The sequence below is a fragment of the Typopeltis vanoorti genome, chromosome 9 (genome assembly GCF_054136105.1).
Source record: "Typopeltis vanoorti isolate ZY-2024b chromosome 9, IOZ_Tvanoo_1.0, whole genome shotgun sequence".
NCBI classification, from domain to species: domain Eukaryota; kingdom Metazoa; phylum Arthropoda; class Arachnida; order Uropygi; family Thelyphonidae; genus Typopeltis; species Typopeltis vanoorti.
Window position 1 is genome coordinate 50,843,767 of NC_143557.1, and position 24,163 is coordinate 50,867,929.

A 24,163-nucleotide genomic window follows, 5' to 3' on the forward strand; every position below is an offset into this window, starting at 1 on the left:
AAATCCTTAACAAGCATGATGATGATAATGACATAAATTTCAAAATAAAGGTGCTGTTACTTCCAGAGAAAGGAAGACAGATAAACTATTACATTACATACTGTGATTAAAATTATTAGTGATGATATTACATCAAATACTGAGTAGGTCCCAGGCTAAACTTACCGTGCACTACTGTTGTTACAGTTACTAAAAACAAAGATGTGAAAAATGCTACACTAATTAATACTACAGTAATCCATAAACGTGGCAATCTTATTGCTGAAATGGAAAAACTTTTAATGGTGTAGAATGATGACCAAACTGATTGTCACGTACCCTTCAGCCAAGCTATTCAGAATAACTTTTTTTTTTCAGAAATTATTCTAAATTTTTCATTTGCACATATAACATAAATTCTTGTAGATAAGCTTATACATTAGTTATTCATAGTGAAAAATTTTTGGAGAAACAACACACGTGTTAGAATAATTACTTTACTTTCCTAATGTTCAATAAAGTAATTATTCTAACACATGTGTTGTGTCTCCATAAATTCTTCACTATAAATGCTGACCACCGTGTAACCTTAAAGAAAGAATTATACGTTGGTTACACATACTTCTAATTTTTTAGGAAATGACAACATAAACTAAATTATTAATTATAAGAACTTTAATTAATAACAGACCTTTATTTCAGCAATGTTACATTGCCATCTTCAGGGATTACAAAACAATATGTTCAAGCAGGCAATCACACTAAGCAAATGAGGCTGAAAAAAAAAAAAAAAAGCAACTGAAGTCAGTCCTGGAGTCCTGAAAGGTGTCCCCTTGTGGGCTATGGGTTGTCTTGGCCATTGGGATGACAATCTTAGAATGTATGCTTCCCAAATTTGGGGCAGTCTTATGCACCCAAATTTGTTGAGGTTTGGGAAGTTTTTCAGAGCTGAAGCTGATTCAAGGAACAATCTTTCATACTAGTAATTATAGGTAGTTATTGATTAAAGTTTTTATAATTAATAATTTAGTTTACATTGTCATTTTCTAAAAAATTAGAAGTATATCTGATATAAATGAATACTTTATTTACATCATTTAAGTGTATATATAACGTTAAAATTGTTATTAAACCATAACATTCATTTGGAAAAAATTCATGAGGGATCGGGGAACCAGTAATTCACTATATGACAATGGTCTGGAACCTAATGTATATCATGACTGAATTATGCCTGTACATATAGAAAATAAAGACAGTGCAGCAATAGAGCATCTGTGGGTAAGCAACTGACAGGGATCAGTGAGCAAGAGAAGTCATCAGTTAAGTGAATTGCTCTTGTCTGTATACAGGCAAGCATTTTGAGGGATCTTAGGTTCATACCCCAAATGTTGGAACAGTATTTGAATGTTGTGCAGATTTGAGCTTTATATAGTGTTAAGAGTTGAGTAGGAAAGGAGCTTTGTTTGGAATGAAAAAGAATACCAATCTTTTGGAGGCTGAAGAGGCTACGGACATGATGTACATGTGCCAGGATAGGGTAATCCTTGGTTGGTGAGCAGTATGTTGTCAAAAGCGAGGGAGAATAAGGCATGGTCTTTATTCCATGAAATGAGAGAGGATTGTATTTTAGTTGCATTACAATTTAACCAGTTATCCTCACCCTACTTGAAAATGGCAAGGAAATCAGTGTTTATGATATTGGTTAAAGATTTTGAAGCATGAATTATATGAGTACTACAAGGTTTTGAAAATGGAAAAGAAGAGTTGAGGCAAAGCTGTGAATAGGATTGGATGCCAAAAGAAGAAGATTATTGGTATATTAGAAGGAAGAGTGTAGGTGAAAGCATAGATCCCTAAGGTAGCATTGATCAAAAAAATCTGATGAAATGATCATCCACCATAACCAATAAAAGACCAGAGTGGAAGCTAGCTATCCATTCATAAAGGGAAGGAGAATATCATAAGATAGTAGATAACTTGGTAAGAAACCAATGATGCCGCCAGACTCAATCAGATGCCTTGGAAATATTTAGGACAACTATGTCTGTAAACTTTTCTATTCCCTGCATCCAAAGGTGGAAGAGGTAGACTAGGAGATCCATTGTAAAGCGAGAATGTCGGAATACATATTGATGAATACTAAGTAACTACTAAGTCTATTGATGACTTTTTCCAATATTTTTTGAGAGTATTATGGTCAGAGCAATAGGGTATAATTTGATGAGTGATCTTTATCTCCCTGTTTTGGAAACAGGCTGGATTAAAAGCTTGCTTCCAATCTATTGGATAGATGCTAGATGAGCATGACAGCTTTGTAGAAGTGATAGAAGATGGTTGTTTGTTCTGAAGCAAAAACTTTTAGTATGACTGGAGGAATGCCATCTGGGCCAAGAAAATTATTAGTATCAAGGTTACTAAGTATTTTTCTGATGTATCTCTGGCAGTACATCAGAGGAGGCATGTTGGGGATGGTCTGTGGAATAATGGGAGATCTACCTTGTCACCCCTACAAGAGCTGGAGGAAAAAGATACTAAGAGGTCTGCCTTATCTTTTGTAGATGTTACAATTGTACTATCTGGATGTGAGAAAGATGAAAACATGGAAGGCAACAGTTACATCCCACAGCTTTGATGAGAGCCAGAAGGCTCAATTGCCATTGGAACAGGAGATAAGCCTTTGGACTTTACAAAGTCTATTTTGGATTTGTCAATGTTGTTTTGCATTTGTTACAAGTTTTAGTCTAATTCTGAGTGAGAAACTGGAGTTTTTTGACTTAGCCATTAGAGGCATGCTGAATTTTTTGGCTTGGACTGCTTTGGCACAATTAGGGGAGAAAACCAGGGCTTGGATTAAGAGTGTTTAGTGGTTGGGGGAATAAAAGCACTCATCCCAACAAGAATAATTTCAGTTATTAGATTAGAACAGTTGCTAGGATCAGGAGAGCAGAAGCAATAATCAGACTACAAAAATGTTCACAGAAATCTCAAAGGCCATCCCAATTGGTACTATTGTAGTGCCATGGGATATGAGGCTGAGATTGACTGGGCAGAGGATGATAATCTGTAGAAATGGAAACATGAACAAGGTTATAGTAAGACTTGCCAGGAGGAGAGCTAACATCAGTGGTGCATTTGGAAAGAGAGCTTAAGAAATGGTTCATGGTTGGGAAAACAGTGAAGATTATCTGGAATTCTGGTGCATTGGTGAACAATTTGTGTTAAATCATTACTGACAGCAAACAGTTTGGCTTTTCTTCCAGTTTAGTCTGTGAAGTTGGAGAAAGGAAATCAGTCTGAAACGTGAATGTTGAAATCACCAAGGAAGATTTTTTGCACTGTTGGGGGTAATTAGGATTACGTAAAAGCAGAGGCAGTGAAGTGGTGTAAGGAAATCCTGAGCGAAAACAGATCATATAAAGCGGATTCTAGGTCTGATAACCTTTGGAATGGGATATTACACCTGATAGATGCATAAGTCCCTTCTTACAAAAGGCATCATGGAAGATGTAATGAGGAAAGTTGGAAGTGAACAAAGGATGCCAGTTATGGTTCAGTGATGAATAACATATTGGATTTTGATGTCTATAGGTGGTGGTGAACATCATGGATATTTGCATTGAGACCACTGATTTTGGTAAAGTCAGTCTGCAAGGTTTTTTTTTTAATCATGTGGAATTCAAATTTTTTTTTTTTGTTTGTTTGTTTGTTTGTGGGAGTCTTTTTTTTTTTTTAAACCACAGTGACTCTGCAGAGGACACTCAGCAGCCTGCTGTACTCAGACAACTTCTAGGCACAATCTGGCAAAGCAAGCAGCAGATTATTTGCCAGCATGTTTGGTCCCATGTTCTATCTGGTAGCCAGCCACCTGCAAAAAAAAAAAGGTATGGAGAACATAAACAATGAGGGCTTCACCCACACTTCATGTAAAAAAGAAAGGGGAGTACAGAAACTGGAAACCATACTGTAGGTAGAGACAGACCCTAGCAAAGGACAGTGAAAGATAACCAGCATGCAAAGGTCTAGCAAGCAGCAGGATTACTTCCTCCAAGCAGAGAAGGTATGCTTTTAAGGCAGCTGGATGACTTGGCTAGGAGAAGCTACATATTGTGTCGCTTCTCCTCAGCCCTGAATGGCCTCATGTGATATGTATGTTCATATTGCAACTGCAAGTTGTAGTATAAATTTGTGATGATATCTTAGCTGAGTTTCCACTGTAATTTCTTGATTACAGAAGTTATTTTTCATGTATAAGTATCAAATTGTGGTTATCTATAATTTTTACTATACTTTCTTGTTGGGTATAATATATCTTTCTGTTAAGGTTCATTTCTCTCTTATTATTAGTAATTCTTCACACTCAAAAAAAAAAAAAAAAATTTAAAAACTTGAAGTTGTGCATCAGTTCAAATTATCCATATCTGCTTCTATAATAACTGAAAAAAAATTTTTCATTTTAGGTAATCATGACAGAATATTATATATAAAACATTTTTCTTTAGAACTGTATTTAAATGCTTAATTTTTCTTGTGTTTTCAGTTGTTGTCTTTTATTTTGCAGTTAAGTCCTGAAGTGTATTCAAAATATGCCCATGAGCAGTGTTTACATAGATCATTGCTGGAACGCCTTTATGATTATTATCCAGAAAACACTCCATGCAAAATTATGCTTTGCGAGAATTACCGGTCACATGATGCTATTATAGAGTATACCTCTGAATTGTTTTACAATAACCATCTCTTGGCTGCTGGACAGCAGCCTCGTCATGAAGCATATTATCCACTTACTTTCTTTGCTGCCCGAGGAGAAGATGTTCAAGATATTTCAAGTACTGCTTTTCACAATAATTCAGAGGTAATTATTTTTCATGAATGCACAGTATTTACAAATTGCAGAAAAGGTTTGACAAATTTGTTTCTATGTTATATTGTTGTAAATTAATATTATTTAGTTGGTTAATATTGTTATTATATTCCCATGAAACTTACTGATTCACTTCTGCAGAATTTGCCTTAAAAGAATCCAATCCTTTAATTTTGTTGTCCAGCTGTCATGTGCTGCATGAAAGACAGATAATTGGGAATTATTATCTTTGATGATTAAATCACCACATAATTAAAATAAGGAATTTAATATAAACCACTAATATTTCTTGATGAGAATCTCATCACATCATCAAAGTGAATATACAAAAAGAAGTGGACTGTTACATGAAGCAAGAAAGGAATGAACAGAGGCTACAGAGTGCTTCCGTTCTGCTCTTCATCCAGTCACATAATACTATTAGGAATCTGTGAGAACTGAAAAATTGTCATTAACACAGTTATAAACAAACAAACATAGCTGAATGGAGAAAAGGAGATGAAAGCTCATTATTAAGATATAAAAGTGTATGGTACAGAGAAAGTTTTAAAATAAACATTACTAAATTAAAAATAAAATTAAAAAGTAAGATATATGCATATAAAATTGTTGTACATAAAATAAAAATAAACTTTTTGAGGTTTGGAAAGTTTCTCAAGGCTGGAGCAGATTTGGGCAAAAGAAAGCTGCCCCAAATTTGGGAAGCACTCATCCTCAGATCTTCAGTCCAATGGCCAAGAAGACCACCCAATTTATCCCACTAGTGATGCCATTTAGGACTCTTGGCAGAAATTTTGTTGCCTTTCTAAAGCCTTATTTACTCAGTATTATTGCCTGTGTACACATACCATTGTTCGTGTTCCCTGATGTTGGCAATTTGACTTTGCAAAAATCCGAAGTATTAATTAAAATTACTGTAATTAATATTTGGTATACTTTGTCATTTTCTCAAAAATAATAGTTATGAATAACCAATATATAAGCTTTTCTACCAAGTAAAGATATGATCAGTTGTTGACCTGCTTTTTAATAAAGCCCGCTTGTTTTGTTCTATTAGCTGTTCATAAATGCTATTTAGATGATTCTGTATTTATTTACAAAGATTTTGTAAGAGTGTCAAAGAAGAGTATTAGTTTGTAGTTGTATTTTTGATCATCACCTTTTTTTTTATGTATAGGCAAGATTTTGCCTATTTTCTAATAATTTGGGATAGTCCTGGTGAAATGAATGTTATTGAAAAGTTTGACTAGTTGTTTAATTAGATCAGGTCCATGATTGTTACAGAGTTCTGTGGATATTTCATCAATTTCATGTGGTTTTGATGATTTGGTCTAGTGAAATAATTACTTTTTCCTCTAGGGTTATAGGCACTGTCTCACTGGTAAGTATATGTAGGGAAAGCTTTCTTCTTTAAAGATGTTAGAGAAGTGATTACATCAGATGTGTTCTGTTTCTCTAATATTTCCAGTTACCTTGTCTTGAGAATCTTTCGTGGTGAAGGAATGTAGTCTCTGTTAATCTCTTTACTCTGCAATTAGAGAAATTTGGAGTCATGACATAAATAGGCTTCTGCACATTTGTCTGCTTTATCATTCAGTCAGTCTATTTTTGCATTTCTGTACATCCTGTCTACCTGGTTTCATAGGCTTCAGTAATATATTCTGTTTTGGCCCTTATATAGTTTATTCAGATGTTCTTTAGTGTCTTTCTGCTCCCATAATCTCATTCTCAAGTATTAGCCAGTAGTTATTTCGTTTTATTATTATTTTTTCTAAAAATCTGTCAGCTGAGCAGGTTATAGTATTTTTCAGAAAGTTCCATTCATTTTCAGCATTAACTTCTTCCTTCCAAAATAAAAAAATGATGGTACAAAATGACAAAATTTCATGTCGGCTGGGGCGTCGCCTGGTTAAACAAGGCCCCGTTGTTTTCACCAGTGAACCAGGGTGAACAGCGAAACGTCAGCTACTGGAACAAATCTGAAAACAAACCCCAACTCAACATCACCAGAGTTAAAGATCGGTACTATCAACATAAGAATCCTGAATGGCAAAGAAATGGAGCTAGCTGAGGAATTAGATAAGTACCAGATCGACATAATAGGGGTGACTGAAACAAAAAAGACAAAAACTGGTGAGATCTTTTTGAGCAATAAATACAAAATGTTATATTCAGGCAATGACAATCAAGGAAAAGAAGGAGCAGCCATAGTATTCAACACAAAATAGGAGGCTAATCTTCTTGAATGGCAGTCAGTCTCAAGTAGAGTAATGTGGGCAAATATGAGAATGGGAAACTGGACAATGAGACTTATTTGTGCCTTTGATCCCACAGAGGGTTCTACTAAGGTAGAAGTGGAGGAATTTTTTGAGGTTTTAGAAAAAGCAACTGACACAATGAAAAAGGAAAAGTTGGTCCTTGTTGGGGATCTGAATAGCAGAGTAGGAAATGATTGTGAGACATACAAAAATATTTTGGGAAAATTTGGAGAAAAGAGCAAAGCTAATAATAATGGCAAATATCTGTTGGATTTCTGCTCAGGACATGGACTGGTTATTACTAACACCATGTTCCAACATAAAACTGTGCACAAATTCGCATGGAGAGAAGAGGCAAGGAATAAGAAAAGTCTCATTGACTATGTTATTGTTGATAGTGATGTTTTCTCCCTGGTACAGGACACCAGAGTATACAGAGGATTTGAAATTGGAAGTGATCACTATTTAGTGTTGAGCAGGATAAAATTGAATTTTATCCTGCTCAACAGGATAAAATTCAATTTCTTACATGTTATTCTTTTCAATATTGAAAAGAATAACATGTAAGAAAGTTTTAAAGCGAAATCCAACAGATATTTGCCATTATTATTAGCTTTGCTCTTTTCTCCAAATAGCTCTCAGATGTGAACTGTAGACTAAAATACACAAAGATTATTGAAGAAAAAATGAAAGAGTTTGAGAACAGGAATCAAACCTTGGAGATTCAGTGGCAAACTCTAAAGAAAACTCTAATTGATTCAGCCAGAGAGGCATGTGGTGAGGTTGTCTGCAAGGATAAAAAAAATCAGAACTCCCTGGTGGACACAGGAAGTTAAAGAGGCAGTGAAGGAAAAGAAGAAAGCATATCAAACGTTCCTGTCAAATAAGGCAGCTTGTGCTCTTAGAGAATACAGAGACAAATGCAAGAATGCTAAACACTGTGTAAAACTAGCTAAGCAAAAGTCATGGGAGGACTTTGGCAAGAATATAGAAAATAAATATCAAGAAGGTGGCAAAATATTCTGGAGGTTGTTGAAGAAGCTTAGGAATGGAGGAAAGAGTGTAAAAGGAGTTAGAAATGATAAAGGTGACTTGAAAATGGGAGAAAAAGATATCCTTGAAGTATGGAGTAATTACTTTGAAAAACTGCTAAATGAAACAAGCAGTGATGACTGCACAGTGATAAAAAAACACTGACCAGGCATGCAATCAGGAATACATATCCATACTTGAAGTAGAAAAAGCCATCAAAGGCTTGAAATGTGGAAAGGGCTGGAGTAGATGATATTCGACCAGAAATGCTGAAGTATGGTGGTATAAAAGTCTTACAGTGGCTGCACTGCATAGTTCAGAAAGCCTGGACAGAGGGACGAATTAGAGTAGAGCTCTCATAGTACCCATATATAAGAAGGGAAATAAAACTGAATGTGAGAATTATAGAGGTCTTTCCCTACTGAGTGTTCCTGGCAAGATCTATGCAAGTATACTTGAGAAATGGTTGAGAAGAATTGTGGAAGAAAAGCTTGGTGAAGAACAAGCTGGATTCAGGCCAAATAGAGGCTGTCAGGATCAGATCTTCACTTTACTACAAATAGTTGAGAAAGCATGGGAATATAACAAAAATCTGTATTTAATGGATATTATTTCTGGGAAAAATCCCATCTTACTCCTCTTAGCAAACTATTATATTTACGGCTATTTGCCTGCTTTTGTTTAAAAGTGCCTCAGTTTAAAATGCCATTGGCTCTTTTCTCACGGATTCTTAGGGCATTGTAAATGTATATTTATCAATAAATATATGTTGCATAGATGATAAGAAATTTGCACATGCCTTTTTCTGGGTGTTGTGGCTCTTCTTCTTTCGCATTGTCCAAATTACTGTGTGTGTGGGGGGGGGGGGCAAGTGGGAGAATTGAAATAACAAATGGAAAAAACCCGGGTTTTTTTGAATAATATATATTATAAGAGATGGGCGGAGCGTTTTTTATATATTTATATAAGCTTAAACCATGTTGGTGTACCGTTCACAGACACCATGCATCTTCAAGGGCCTAAAAGCCATGCTGGAAATGGAACAAGAAAGCTTGGGTTACACAAGACATTTTTATAGATTGGTACACAAATTATTTTTGTCCTACCGTGCTTCGCTTCTGTAAAGAAAATGATTTGCCAGCCAAGGCATTGCTTCTCTCGGATAATGCCCGTGGACATTCTCAAAACCTTGCTGAAGTAAGAACACTATTGGATTGCAAGGTTGTTTACATGCCACCAAACACAACATCACTTTTGCAACTGATGGATCAGGGGATTATAACAATCTTCAAAGCCTATTACCTCTGTATAACATTTATGGAAATGGTAAGAGTCTTGGACACTTCAGGAAAAACTATTAAAGACTATTGGTGGTCATTTGATATTTTGAAGGGCATTAACAACATCAAGGCAAGTTGGAATGAAGTGTCAGCAAAGTGTTTAAAAGGAGCATGGCGAAAACTCCTTCCAGCATTTATACACGACTTCGAGGAATTAGATTAAGAGGAGAATGTTATTGAAGACATTACCAAGCTTGCACGAGAGTTAGGATTGGACAGTATTACAGCTGAAGATGTGACAGAAGTCTTAGAGAGCCATGATAAACCACATTCCAATGAAGACTTAAAAGAATTAGCCGAACAATTGAGTTAACATCCAAAGAAGGAGAAAGAGAAATGAAGAAGATCCTTTGAGAGATATAAAAACGGCCAATTTACAGCGTATCCTTGCAAGCATAGAGACATTAATTGATGAACTCTGTGAAATGGACCACGGTTGGGAACGGAGTGCGAATGTAAAAAGGAGTGTAATCACATTTATTCGACCTTACCCTGAACTAGGCAGTTAACACTGGATACTTTTTTTTAAAAAAATGCAGGTGTTCCGAAACCAGGAACTTCGACATCGAAATATGTAATCTTTTCGAAGTTTAATATTTTTTGTATATAATTTTGTTTTGTTTTCGTTATTAATAATTTTATTTTAACAAATATATATGTATGTATTATCAAAGCTTTAATTATAATAATCTTACACATACTTCATGTGCATATTTTTTGACTGCACAGAACATAACTTTTTACCTCCCATTAAAATTGGGTTCGGTTTACGCCCGCTTTTTTCGCGACCGGAAGTGAGGCGTAAACCGAGGGCTGCCTGTATTTAAGTCTGAAGTTCAGATCTGTACATGAGCAGGTTTATGGTAAAACATGGGATAATAAACATGGGGAAATGGATGTCAGTAAATGTAAAGTCATTCAATTCTGCATGATTAGATATCCGATATCGTATTATATTGGTTGGATTAGGCTAGATGAAACTGATGAGGCTAGGGAAGTTTAGGGCCATGTGGCAAAGATTGTAAATACAAAAAAATTAAAATACAAACTTATTTAATACAGACAATTTACAAACAAACTTACATTATGGCCTACCAGTTTTGCCAGCAAATTGTCTGGCTTTTTCAAGGCGTTTACACAAAAGACATTAAAACTAGTAAATGCAAATTAAAAGGAACATAAAAAACGTTGTAAACCAACTAGTAGCTAAGGTTACGCGTTTCGTGACAGTGAGGATTTATTGTTCTTATTCATTATCACGCATGCGTGTTTGTTGTAAACGTGTAATGTGATTACTGGCTAGATGTAGTTCAGATTGATTTAGAGAGAGGATCAGATTTTTCCACAAACTGTTTAGGATTGCATCCTGATTTCTGTTGAAGTTTTTGCCAGTTATTAACACTATTCTGGCTTCCTTGAATAAACGATGTCTGTAATCGTCATCCAGATATGGCATGGAGCTGTTTTGCCATTCTGTCGTGTGGTTAGACATACACAAATGATGTGCTGAGGCAGAAGAGATACTTCTGTTGTGGTTTACATCACCAACATGTTATTTTTGTCTGATTTCTAAAACTCCGTGAAGTTTGTCCAATGTAGGCAAGACCACAGGAGCAAGGAATGTAATATACTCCTGGATATTTGTAGAATGGCACCTTATCTTTTGGGAATCCTAAAACTTGTCTGATGCTAGTGGTTAGTTTAAAGACCACTCTGATGTTGTAGGCTCTTAGTATTCTGGCTATTTGATAAGAAATTGACTTGATGAAAGGGATCACTACAGTAGAAATGTGCTGGGGACGTGATTCTTCTTGTCTGGGGGTTGTTACTGTATAGATATTTTTTGATGATGTTTGGAGGATATCCATTTTGTGATAATGTGTTGGCTATTAGTGAGAGTTCAGTCTGTCTTTCCTCCTCTTCTGATATAAACTTTCTGGCCTATATTTCAACATGTGGATAATGCTCAGTTTGTGTGTCTTGTGATGGTGTGAAGTATAATGAAGATGTCTTCCAGTATCTGTGGGCTTTCTGTAAATAGATAATCTCTCACCAAATATTAATTCGGCAATAGAGCAGAGTGTGTTCAGCTGAACTGGCTGTTCCTTTGATGTGGACATATAATTTGAGTCTTAGCACAGGGTAGATTCTACAAGAGTGGAAAGAAAATATGATAATCCCACTGTACAAGGATGATACAAAGATGTGTCGAACTATCAGTACCTCTAGAGTGGAGATGAAGGTTTTGGAAGAGTTGGTAAGAGATGACATTCAGAAATGGGTTAATAGAGAATCTATACTTTGCCATGAATAGCATGGGTTTGCTAAGGTCATGATTGAGTAACTCACAATTTTATGATAATGTCAGGTGGAGTTAGACAAGGGAAATGGATACAGCATGATGCCTTTGGACTTTGCTAAAGCATTTGTTAGGATTCGGTATGGAAAGCTGTTGAATAAATTGGAGGATATAGGGGACTGTATTACATATTACTAGTTTGGATAAAAGGATGGTTGAGTAACATATCAAAAAGTGATGTATGGGGGGTGGGTGATGTGAGTCTACAGGATTTAAGATGATCAGTGGTATATCCTAGGGATCAATCTTTTGTCCATTGTTATTCAATCTTTCCATTAATGATACTGGAAAGGATTTAACTTTAACAGGTGGCATACAGTGAGTTGCTGATGATGCAAAAATAGGCAAGGTAATCAGGAATGCAAATAACATGCATATGAAAATGACTGCCAGTTCAGTGTTAGTAAATGGAAAGTTATACACTTTGGTGTAATGAGATATCCAATGCTGTATTATAGTGGCAGGATTATACTAGAAAAAAACTGACCAGAGTGGGTATTGGAGTTTTAATAGATAGGAAATTGAAGTTCAGAGGTCATATAGCAAAAGTTGTGAAATATTTGAATTTTGCTGAATGTAAGAATAAGGAAGTCATTTTGCCTCTTTTCGAGACTTTGATATGACTTCATCTGGAATGTTGTGTGCAGATCTGGTCCCTTGGCTTCCAAGGTGATGCAGATACAGTTGAGAGGGTGCAAAGGAGTGTGTTAAAGATGATATCAGGATTATGGAATGTAGATTATGATGAGGAGAGATTGAGAATTTGTGGACTGCAGATGCTAATAAGCAAGAGAAAGAATGGTGATGTGATAGAGATGTACAAACTTCTGAAAGCATCATACAAGATATCAATGTATGAATTTTTCATTTTATGGAGAATGGGGAGAGAACAAGAGGGCTTCCATGGAAGTTGAGAATGAATGCATTCAAGAAAGGAGTAAAAGCTATATTTTTCTCTCATAGAACGGTTTCATGACTGGAATGGATTGCCTTTGGAAGTTTTGATTTGAGTGCAGATAATGTAAATGAATTCAAGAGAATTCATTCACATATCACTTGCACTATGTCAATGTAGTGCGAGTGATATGTGGCCTCTCTTGGTGAGTCCTTGACTTCCCGGTGGTCTTTTGCATTAATAAATGTTACAGTGTCATTCAGTTTAGTTAAAGAATCTTGCAGATGTGTACTGACTTTATGATTGAAAGTGGCATTAAATCTGATATCAAAATTAATTCTACTGATCTCATCTGTATAAAGTAAAGAGCTGAGATGATTCCAGTTCAGTTAATTGGATATTGAATTCAATTAATTCAATATCCAATTTTGATATCAGATTTAATGCCACTTTCTTTCATAATGCGATCCATTATAGATGATTAATAACAGTGAAGATAATGTGCACTGTCTCAGAGACATACAGATGATGAATAACATTGGAAATAGTGTGCACCTGATTTAACATCAAACCATCTTTCTGTACTTCCTTAAAATCTAACTACTGACTTACTACTCAAATGTAGATTATGTATTGCTCGATATCCCATTTACACAGTACAATTGTATTTTGAACAGCTTTTCTTTTGGTACCTTGTTGTATGCCTTTTCAAAAATCTATAAATCTTAAATACAGATCTTTGGTATATTTCCATGATTTCTCAACTGCATGTCATAAAGTGAAAATCTGATCCTGATGAACCCCTGTTTGGCCTGAACCTAGCTTGTTTTTCTCTAAGTTTCTCTTCCACAATTTTTTTTTTTTTAGCATCTTCTCAAGTTTGCTTGCATAATTCTTATCTGGAAGACTCAGTAAAATTTCTCTGCAATTATCACATTCAGTTCTACTTGCTTTTTATAAATGAGTACTATGAGAGCCCTACTCCAGTTATATGGAATTCAGCTTCTGAATTATAAGTTGTAGCCACTGTAAAATTTCTACACCGAGCATTTCTGGTCAAATATCACCTCTAGTTGCCTTCCCACATTTCAGATTTTGGATAGCTCTTTTTAATTTCAAGTATTGATATGTACTCCTGATTACATTCCTCTTCAATATTTTCTACCACTGCTCTTTCATACTAATTATTACAAACATCTAGGGAATCTTTATCTTCATGTCACTTTCATCATCTCTGATTGCTCTTGAAGTACTCTTTCATCCATTTCTATCAGTGGCAGCTTGTACGTAAGCATTGTGACACTACAGCATCCCCAAAAAACTAAAAAATGAAATTTTGTTTGTGCTTACAAATAATAACAATGCTCACAACATTATATAAATACAATACAATGTAACATGTTGAAGGTTACAGCTTATGTTTCGACATTGATTGAATAGTTAATAATTGGAATTGTTCGATTAACGCTTTAGATTATGAACAAATGCACTGCAATCTAACGCAATGTCGGAATTATCACATTCGGTCAGCTGTGGCTAGACTTGCCAATATTCATTTGCACTTGTCACTGCATGTAACAAGTGGATCCGACACTGCTCAACGAGCAGTGTCGCTACAGATAAATGGTATGCTTGCCCACATTATTTCTGTGAGATACAAAACTTTTATTATTGGTGTGTGTTCATGGTGAGGGTGAAATATTTTTGGTAAATCTTATTTTATTCTGTTAAAATAACATAATTATTTATTTATTATAGATACAAGGCTGAAGTATGACAACTGTCGCTGTTGAAAATATGAAAAGAATTATATTTTCTTAATTATCGTTACACAAAACAAATGCGCTGTGATCTAACACAGCGTCGGAATTATCATGTTCGGTCAGTTGTGGCTAGACTCAGTGATATTCATTTGTACTTGTCACTGTACGTAACAAGTAAGCTCGACACTGCTCAATGAGCAGTGTCGCTACAGATAAATTGTATGTTTGAGAGCATTATTGAAATAGGTTATTGAAAAATTTTGTCAAGGCAAAAATAGAAGAATGGATTTTATTTTCAAATAATATTTTTAATAAAGCAATTTTATATGTAAATTTACTTATTAATAAATTGGTTACTGATTAGGGAAAAATGAATTATTTTTCTTATTTTATATGCAGCACCCCACTTAAAATTTTCACTGGCTGCCACTCATTTCTGTACTTTTTCAATAGCCTCCATCCTGATATTTGTCATATATATTCTTAAATCTTCCCAAGATTTAAAACTTCTTAAAACTGCTCAACCTTGATTATTTTTAAATCCTTCTTACATATTTCTGTTCAGTGTGATATTCAATTTTATTCTGCTCAAAATGAAACAGTGGTCACTTTCTGTTTCAAATCCCATGTATATTCTTGTGTCCTGAATCAGTGTGAAGGTATCATTATCCACAGTACCATAGTCAGTGGGACTTCTTAGTATTTGCTCTCCATGCAAATTTGTGCATATATTTATTCTGGAACATGGTGTTAGTGATGACTAGTCCATGTTTTGAACAGAAATCCAGTAGGCATTTCTGTTCAAAGGATAGGCAATATCAGTATCTTCATATTTGGTGTTGAAGACTATAGCTATTTCTTTTCTCTGATCATAACCGCTTGAATATAACATCTTGTGGTTGTTATTTAGAAGAATCTCACCTATTTTGTATTTTTTATTTCGCATACTATCAAGTATAAATAAAAATCGAGTTGTCTCTGTCCATTTCTACAGAGGTGGCAGGATTTTTTTCTTTTGGAAACTTTGGAGTTTATACACACACACGTTCCACAAAACAGGCAGACTCTCAAGAACACAATTAATGGACATAATACAATGACCTCATAGCCTTAGCTGTTTCTGCTATAATTCCAAATAACCATCCAACTTATCAATTTGTTATTCTGATAGCAAAAACATGAGCATTATTTATATTAGTAATGTTATGTATGTATAAATAAATCAGTGCTTTATTACTGAAAAAAAGTAATGAGGTGTTGAAGACTATAGCTACTTCTTTTCTCTGATCATAACCGCTTGAATATAAGATCTTGTGGTTGTTATTTAGAAGAATCTCCCCTATTTTGTATTTTTTATTTCGCATACTATCAAGTATAAATAAAAATCGAGTTGTCTCTGTCCATTTCTACAGAGGTGGAAGAATTTTTTCTCTTGGAAACTGGAGTTTATACACACACGTTCCACAAAACAGGCAGACTCTCAAGAACACAATTAATGGACATAATACAATGACCTCATAGCCTTAGCTGTTTCTGCTATAATTCCAAATAACCATCCAACTTATTAATTTGTTATTCTGATAGCAAAAACGTGAGCATTATTTATATTAGTAATGTTATATATGTATAATTAAATCAGTGCTTTATTACTGAAAAAAAGTAATGAATTATATGTACACACACACACAAATTATTATATACACACACACTCATACCTAGTCTAGCCATAAATACATCCTCTGTCCAAAGAGAAACAGAACTTTTGATAGAAAATAAAACATAGGCCAATTATAATTATTCAAATAATTTATTTCAATCAATATACTCTCCCTCAGCTTCGATACAGCGTTTGGCACGGTCAGTTAATTCGTTAAATGAATTTTTTATATCGATTTTTGGGATATCGCTTTCCTTTCATCAGCAAATGAAGTCGGGGAAAAGAAAAGTCACAGGGTGCTAAATCAGGTGAATATGATGAGTGATCCAACACATAAACTTGGTTTTTGCTCAAAAACTGTCTCACAGTGTTCAAATGACGAGATGGTGCATTATCGTGCAAAAGTGACCATCACGATATTCATGCCGTATGTGAAGAATTCTCGCTATCAATCGCTTCAAAACTTGGAGATAAAACTCACCATTAACCGTTTGGCCAGGCAGAACGAATTCTTTGTGGATAATGCCCATGTAATCATAGAAACAAATCAGCACTGTCTTTACTTTTGACTTCTCCAAGCGACTTTTTTTCGGATGCCCCTCTTCTGGTGGTCTCCACTTTGTTTCGAGCTCATACTCAAAACACCACGTTTCATCACCAGTAATGATCATTTCAAAGAAGTTTGAGTCTTTACGAGCGGTTTTAATGAGGTCCTTGCAGTGTTCAATTCAATACATTTTTTGGTCGTCGGTCAACTTGTGGGGAACATCGCTAATTCAATTTACGAAGGTCCAAACTCTCAGTCAAAATGTTGTGCACAGTTGATTTCGGAATTCCCAATTCATCTTCAATCAATCTCACAGACTATTTCAGGTTTTCTTTGATGAAATCACTCACTTTTTGGGTGTTAACTTCGCTCAGTTAACACCCAAACTTTTCAATTATCATTTCTTTGAACATTGAAATAAGTCTACTTGATCTCCTTTTATTTGCTACTCAGTTGACAGTCTCACCATTCCAGTCAAAAGATTCACATTTTTACGATTCCCTTTTTGAATTCCACTATTAATATATATTCTGACTGTCAAGTTTCCTTAAAAACTTCCTAAAACAAAATTCTCTTATCTGCATTCTTAAACTTCCATTTTCTCTCTCTAATTACTTTCTTTGTTTCTCGGATACCAAATGCTCTCTCTATCAGCTGTCAATCACCCATCAGTCTCCTTGGTGAGCATGTGCACGCCATGTAAACGTTAAGCGAGAAGTTATGTAACTTCTAATCGTAACTTCGAATCCTGCCATGGCATGGATGTTTGCGATTGTCTGTGAAAATCTAGTGGACGGCAGATGGCATTGGTGTAGTCGCAGTTTGTTGTAGTTGGTGGATTGAGTGGTGGAGCCAATTGTAGAGATATCACGTAATAATAATAATAGCTGACAAGTTGTCTCCATTATCGTAAACAGAGAATGTCTTCACAAGTCACAACAAATATCTCAACACTTAACAGTTTTATGTTAAAATAAAGAAGATTAAAAATTATTACAAACTATCAGAATCCAGGAAGGTACATCAATTTCAAATGCTTTACATTTCATTTTTACAATAATATATCAATAATGGACATATCACAAGTGCCAATATACAGGCTACAAAACCAAAACTAACGATATATTAGAATAGAGAAACAATTGTAAAAAGATCCATAATTGTAAATTATGATTATTTTTATAAAATGATATAGTCACAGGGATTGAATGTGAAGGGTTTAGCTATTTTAGGAAGTTAGAGAAGACAGGATGGGGAGAGAAGCACTGCTGATGATAGCAGATGAATTGCAGCCAAAAAGAATAGGAGACAGGCAGAGGGTGCCTGTTCATTTGAAGAAATCTGATGAGAGATTAAGGCTAGTATGTCAAAATATACAGTTGGTTATTACTATAGACTGGAAGGAAGAAAGATCACATGGCAGGTGTATAAATAGAATTTACGCACCTGCTAAGAGATGATTACTTAAGGCAGCATGTGATGAAGGGGGACTGGAGGTGGGAGAGTATCGGACTTGCTCATAGAATTAGAAGAGCTATCCATAACCAATGTGACAATTTTGCCTCCAATTGGTGAAAGTGACCATGCAGTCTTGACTTGAGAGATTGTAAAACATGAGGAATATTCTATCAAGAAAGGATATTTGTGGAACTACAAGGCATGTGATTATGACATGCTTAGGAAGAAGCTTAAATCTGTACCATGGCATAAAACACTGCAGGGTAATAATGTTAGTAATGCATGCGATATATTTAAGGGTCATCTGGAGGAAGCAATATTAAATTGTATACCTAGGGTAAGGAGGATTAATTGGGTAGGAGTTAAATGAATGAGTAATTTCATTAAGCAAGAGCTGCAGAAGAAGAAAATGCTGTGGAAGGTATATGAAGAGAAAGGTGACCAGCAAACTCATGAGCAGTACAAGACTTAGGCAAGAAAGGTGACCAGCATGGCAAGGAAAGCAAAATCAGATTATGAGAAGAATTTAGCCAAGCAAGCCAAAGGAAATCCCAAAGAGTTCTTTCGTTCTAGCCTAAGAACCTCCAATTCATCCACACAGGTGGATGAATTGGAGGTTCTTAGGATATTGCAGAATCTCAATGTAAGTACAGCTGTGAGATTAGCCCTTGCACATTCTTGAATGGTTTTGCAAGAATGTGCGAAGGAACTGACAGTGCATTTGACTAGGCTCTTTAATTTCAAGTCTCAGTTATGTTAGAGTTCTAAAGGAGTGGAAAGAAGGCAAAATAATTCCTTTGAATAAGGAAGGTTCCAAGACTGCAATAGCAAATTATAGACCACTCAGGCTTAGTGATAAAAGTACTAGGAAATTGGTAAAAAAAAAAAAAGAGAATTCAAGAATGGGTAGATAAAAATATGATACTCTACGAGGGTCTTTGCGAAGGGTCAATCATGCCTTAGTAATTTACGAACTGTTTACAATATGTGACAGACACTAACAGCTGAGTTACTCACTAAGAGTGAGTAACAGCTGAGGTGGATAAGGAAATGCCTACATGATGATTTTGCTGGATTTTGAAAAGGCATTTGACAGAATATCACATGGAACTCTATTGTGCAAATTTGAGCAAATAGGGATGGATATGACACTAGTTAAGTGGATAAGAGGGTGACTACTGGACAGGTATCAAAAAAGCGGTATAATTACTTAGAGAGAGACCTCCAGGGAGTCAAGGACTCTCATCGAGGGAGGCCACATACTACACAGACCAGATATCATACTTATTCTTGAATTCATTTACACTGCTTACACTTGCAACATCCGATGGCAATCCTTTCCAATCATGTGCCACTCTATGAGAAAAAAATCTAGACCTCATCCCCTTCTTAACAACATTCATTCTCGGCTTTCAAGGATGCCCTCTTGTCCTTTCCCCACACTCCATAAATTGAAAAATTCCATCATCTGAAATCCTATATGATTCTTTCTGAAGTTTGTAAGTCTTAATCATTTCACTCCTGGTTACTAGTGTCTGCAGTCTACAAATTCTCAATGTCTTCATGATCAGTATTCCACAATCCTGATATCATTTTTAACACTCTCCTTTTCACTCTCTCCACTATTTCATAATCACAACAGAGACCAGACCTGTGCACAATAGTCCAAGTGAGATCTTATCAAGGCCTTGTAAAGAGGCAAAACGACATCTTTATCTTTACATGTAAACGTTCATTTCAGCATTGCAATTATCTTTTGAATTGTATTTACCATCTTTGTTACATGGTCCCTGAACTTCAGTTTACTATCTACTAACACTCCAAGATCCTTAGCCTGATCGGTTTCTTCTAGTATAATCCCACCAATATCATACGACATTGGATATCTAATCACACCAAAGTGAATGACTTTATATTTATTGACATCCATTTTCACATGCCCACAATTCCAGCCTATTCAGATCATTCTAGAAGTACTGCATATCAGCAGCATTCCTGATTACCCTGCCTATCTTTGTATCATGAGCAAATAGCTGTATGTGGCTTGTCAAATCCTTCCCCGTATCAATATCATTCATGTACAGATTGAATAACAGTGAATCAAGTACTGATCCTTGTGGTACACCACTGGTTATGGGCAGTACTACCCTTACATCACGTCCAGACATTTCGTCCAGACTTGATATAGGCCTAAGCCTTTACAAGTATTTTACCCTATGTCTGTTCTAGTTATCGTTGTAGTCATTCTCTGGTGGCAACACCATACCACCAGTGTGCCCTGTAAGGCCATCAAGGAAAGAACTTTTATATCCTTCTGCGTAAGCCCAAGCTGTTTTAAGTCCTTATGACTATCTGCACTCCATACGCCATGCAAAGAGATGGTGGCGCCGGTAAACCTCGGAGTTGCCCCATGCCCCTCCCTTATCTTACTAACTAGATCTTGATTATTTTTATAATAATTTACTTTATTATTAAGGCTACACCACTTGGACATCAACTACCCAAACGTCACCATCTCTTTTAATCACTAAGTCTGGCTTACGCAAACCCATGGAGGTCCTATAATGAGGTTCCACCGCAGTCTCCCAACTTTTGTTCTTAAAGCAGTTGTTCAGAATGGAGACTACAGCATCATGCCTCCTCACGTGGACCCCATGGGTGCGGAAGCAACACTGGGCTCTATGAGACAATGTCTCACTGTAGTGGCAGCCAGCCCTACAGTTGGAGTCGTCACTACCCCATCGAGCTGTGCGGGCTCGAGTAGGCAGGGCATTGATCCTCGTGCTGATAAGGTCAATATACTCGAACCCAGGGAGGAGTCTGGTGCCATCCCTTACCCAATCATGCTGGGGAGGCACCAGATGACTTTTAAAGGAGCACCATCTACAGAACAGTGCAACAGAGATGCCCATCTCTTGTGTTTTCTGCAGGTGCGGTGCTGACTCGATTAAAATATCTTGATAATAGGACCAGCCTTTAGCCCACCTAAAGTCTTCTTGTGTTAATGGGCTATAGAAAGCCTCTCTACAAATGGGGGAAGAAGATAGTTCTTACTGCGCGATTCATGACAGCACAGCCGCAGGCGTGGGATCAGCAATCTAAGTGATGGAACCCCAAGCCCAACCATCCTTCACCCTCGCAATATGCAGAAGGAGTGTCAGGCGGCAGTCGGAGCCATGATCTCACGGCTAAACGGATAGCCTTGTCCATTCGGGACAGTACCGAGATATGTCCCACCAAGCACCAACTTGTGGTAAAAGCGAGGTAGGAGATAGTGGGAAAGGAGAAGCAGTCTTTGCTGGGGCTTGAGAGGAGCTTTCCTCAAAGAAGCGATCCCAACTTCTAGGATAGAAGGGACAGAAGACCTTCCCCTTTGGGATGAACATGATACCGAGGTATCTCCACTCTTCCAGGATGGTCAAAGCATGCAACAGCCTCCTGTGCAGGGAAAACTCTATAGTCTCAACCTTCAGTTTCTTGTCATGACCAGAGGGAACAAGAGCTAAAGAGCAGGACTTCTCTACATTAATAGAAAGGCCTCGAATACAGAATAAGTCAACTGCCTGGTCAAGGAATTCCTGCAAGCCTATCTTAGTAGAAGGTACGAGAATAAGATCATCTGCAAAGGCCATAGCATTAAAGGAAGAAGTGCCTAGAGAGTAGTCTATATGGCTAGGAAGAGAATGAAGAAACTCATCTATGAAGCAGTTAAAGAAAAGGAGAGATAGAGAATCACCCTGGCGAACACCCCGCACTGCGGGAATAGAAGTTGCACGGGACCCTGTAGTGATAGTGATGGAGCTACCCAAGTATAGCTCCATAACATAGGAAAGAAAAGGTTCTAGGCATCCAGCAATAGACAGTGCTCGAAGGAGAGCAGGAAGAGAGACACTATCAAAGGCCTTTTGGAGGTCCAGCGATGCCATATTTAGAGGCTTAAGGTGGCGTGGGGAATCAGAGAGAAGATTCTCGGCACAGCCATCCAAAGAGACAGAAGCTCTGTCTATAATCATGTTGTATATGTGTTGCTGAAGTCGTTTAACTAATATTTTATGATTGATTGATTGGTAATGGGTCTAAAGTCTGATGCACAGCTTGAAGTTTCTTTCTTTGGAATGAAGACAGTTCTTGAAGCACATAGGTATGGTGGTATTGCTTTACTGGAAAGGAGAATGTCCAATAAGTCTTGAAGAATCTTCAACGGCACCTTCCGAAGCCTAGCCACAGGAAAGCCATCAGGTCCAGAGGCTGAGAAATTGGATGGAAGAGCTGCTTTGATCTGCTGGATGGGGATAGGCTGGTATATTTGAAGGGCAGGAATGGACCTCAATATTGTAGGTTGGTCATCATCATCAAGGAAGTGTGGAGGTGGAGCAGAAAAGACTGTACTCAATTTGACAAAATCATCATGTAAGTCTGCTAGAGGTGGAGGAGAAGCACTGTCAAGGATGGTTTTGGCACATTGCCCTCTATTCTTTTTATAGAGGGCCTGCATAGCTGCATAGGCCTTCTTCCTCTGCTTCCTATTTGACAAAGTCATTGTGGAATGAGACATAGGCTGATGTTGATGAGGCATGAAGTGTTCAGAAAATTCTTGCAGAATTATATCCCCCGTAGACCACTTTTCAATATCTGTCAGTCAGCCATCCTCCTATCCACGCTAATATTCTATAATCCAAACCCTTCTTCTTGGCTTCCCATATTAGGCATCAACTCAAAGTTCCAGTGACTCTTCATAGGTGTCCCTTTGTTTATATTTCCAGGCAATATTTGGCCATCTGTCCTCATTCATTCTTTCCATGTGGTTTTTCCAGTTCTTTCTATAATTTGTGATGTCGTCTGTTATATTAATTATGGATAACTGTTTTCTTATTTCTTCATTTCTTATCTTGTCTATTCTTTTATATTTTAGTCTGCGAGTCGTCTTAGGAACTTCATTTCTGCAGCTTCCATTGTCTTTTATCTCATTCTCCCCAAGTCCATGTTTCTCTACCATATTTCAGAATTGGTTTGGCTATTATTTTATATAGTTTTATTTGGTTGTTCTAGACATCTGTTTACTGAAGTGTCTACTCAGAGTTCCAGTGACTGCTAGGAATTTTTGCTTTTTATATGCAATGTTGATTTCTCCACTGGGGCATATGTAATTTCCTAGATATTTAAATTTGTTCACTTGTTTTATTACTTTGTTGTGGATGACTAGTTTGCATCTTTTAATTTCTTTACCTTGAAATACTATTGATTTCGTTATACTGTTCTATTGTTTTGTTCAATATGTATAGATTTTTCTGTAATCAGTCTTCATTTTCAGCAAAAATAACTTGATCATCACCATATAGTAGGCTGATTAAATTCCTGTGATTTAATTTTCCTCCATTCTCTTGAAATTTTTTCCATATATATATATATATATATATATATATATATATATATATACAGGGTGTTCGGGATAAATTTGACAGTTTCGTAAGGAAAAAGAAAATCTTCTTTGTATCTATTAAATTTAATGAATTGACAAAAAAACATTACAGGCAGAGTTAATTACAATACTATCAACAAGATTTACTCAAAATAACCACCATTAGCATCGATCACAGCTTCAATTCTGCTTCGGAACCTCGAACAAGCTGATGCTACAGTCTCCCTGGGAAGGGCCGCAAAAACTGTTTTAATTTTATCCATTAACTGGGCTTTTGTATTACTGGAAGTGCGATTGGTGTCTTTTTCAACTGCGCCCCATACAAAATAATCCATGGGGTTAAGGTCTGGGGAGATTGGAGGCCAAACATTTGGACTGGTGAAGTCGTAGAAATTTTCAGACAACCATTTTTGACTTTTCCCAGAGGTGTGGCAAGGGGCCGAATCCTGCTGCCATACATACGGCCTACCATTGGCTACCCTTGTTATCCAGGGCTTGACTACAGTTAGCAACTCCACGAACAAAGCCCGAATTCCAATGCCAGGGTTCTTCAACACCTGTTCCTGCAGATTTGCGAGGAATTCTGCTGTAC

The 24,163-nt window shown here is 36.5% G+C and overlaps 1 protein-coding gene across 3 annotated transcripts in view; it reads left to right on the forward strand.

Moving 5' to 3' along the window:
* Helz (Helicase with zinc finger) overlaps positions 1 to 24,163 on the forward strand; it is a 492,230-nt gene that overhangs the window by 403,940 nt on the left and 64,127 nt on the right. For all 3 annotated transcript variants that reach the window (XM_090397541.1, XM_090397543.1, XM_090397542.1), the window contains one exon: positions 4,541 to 4,834. In XM_090397541.1, the coding sequence (XP_090253667.1) occupies positions 4,541 to 4,834 (294 nt within the window). The remainder of the gene's footprint in view (positions 1 to 4,540; positions 4,835 to 24,163) is intronic.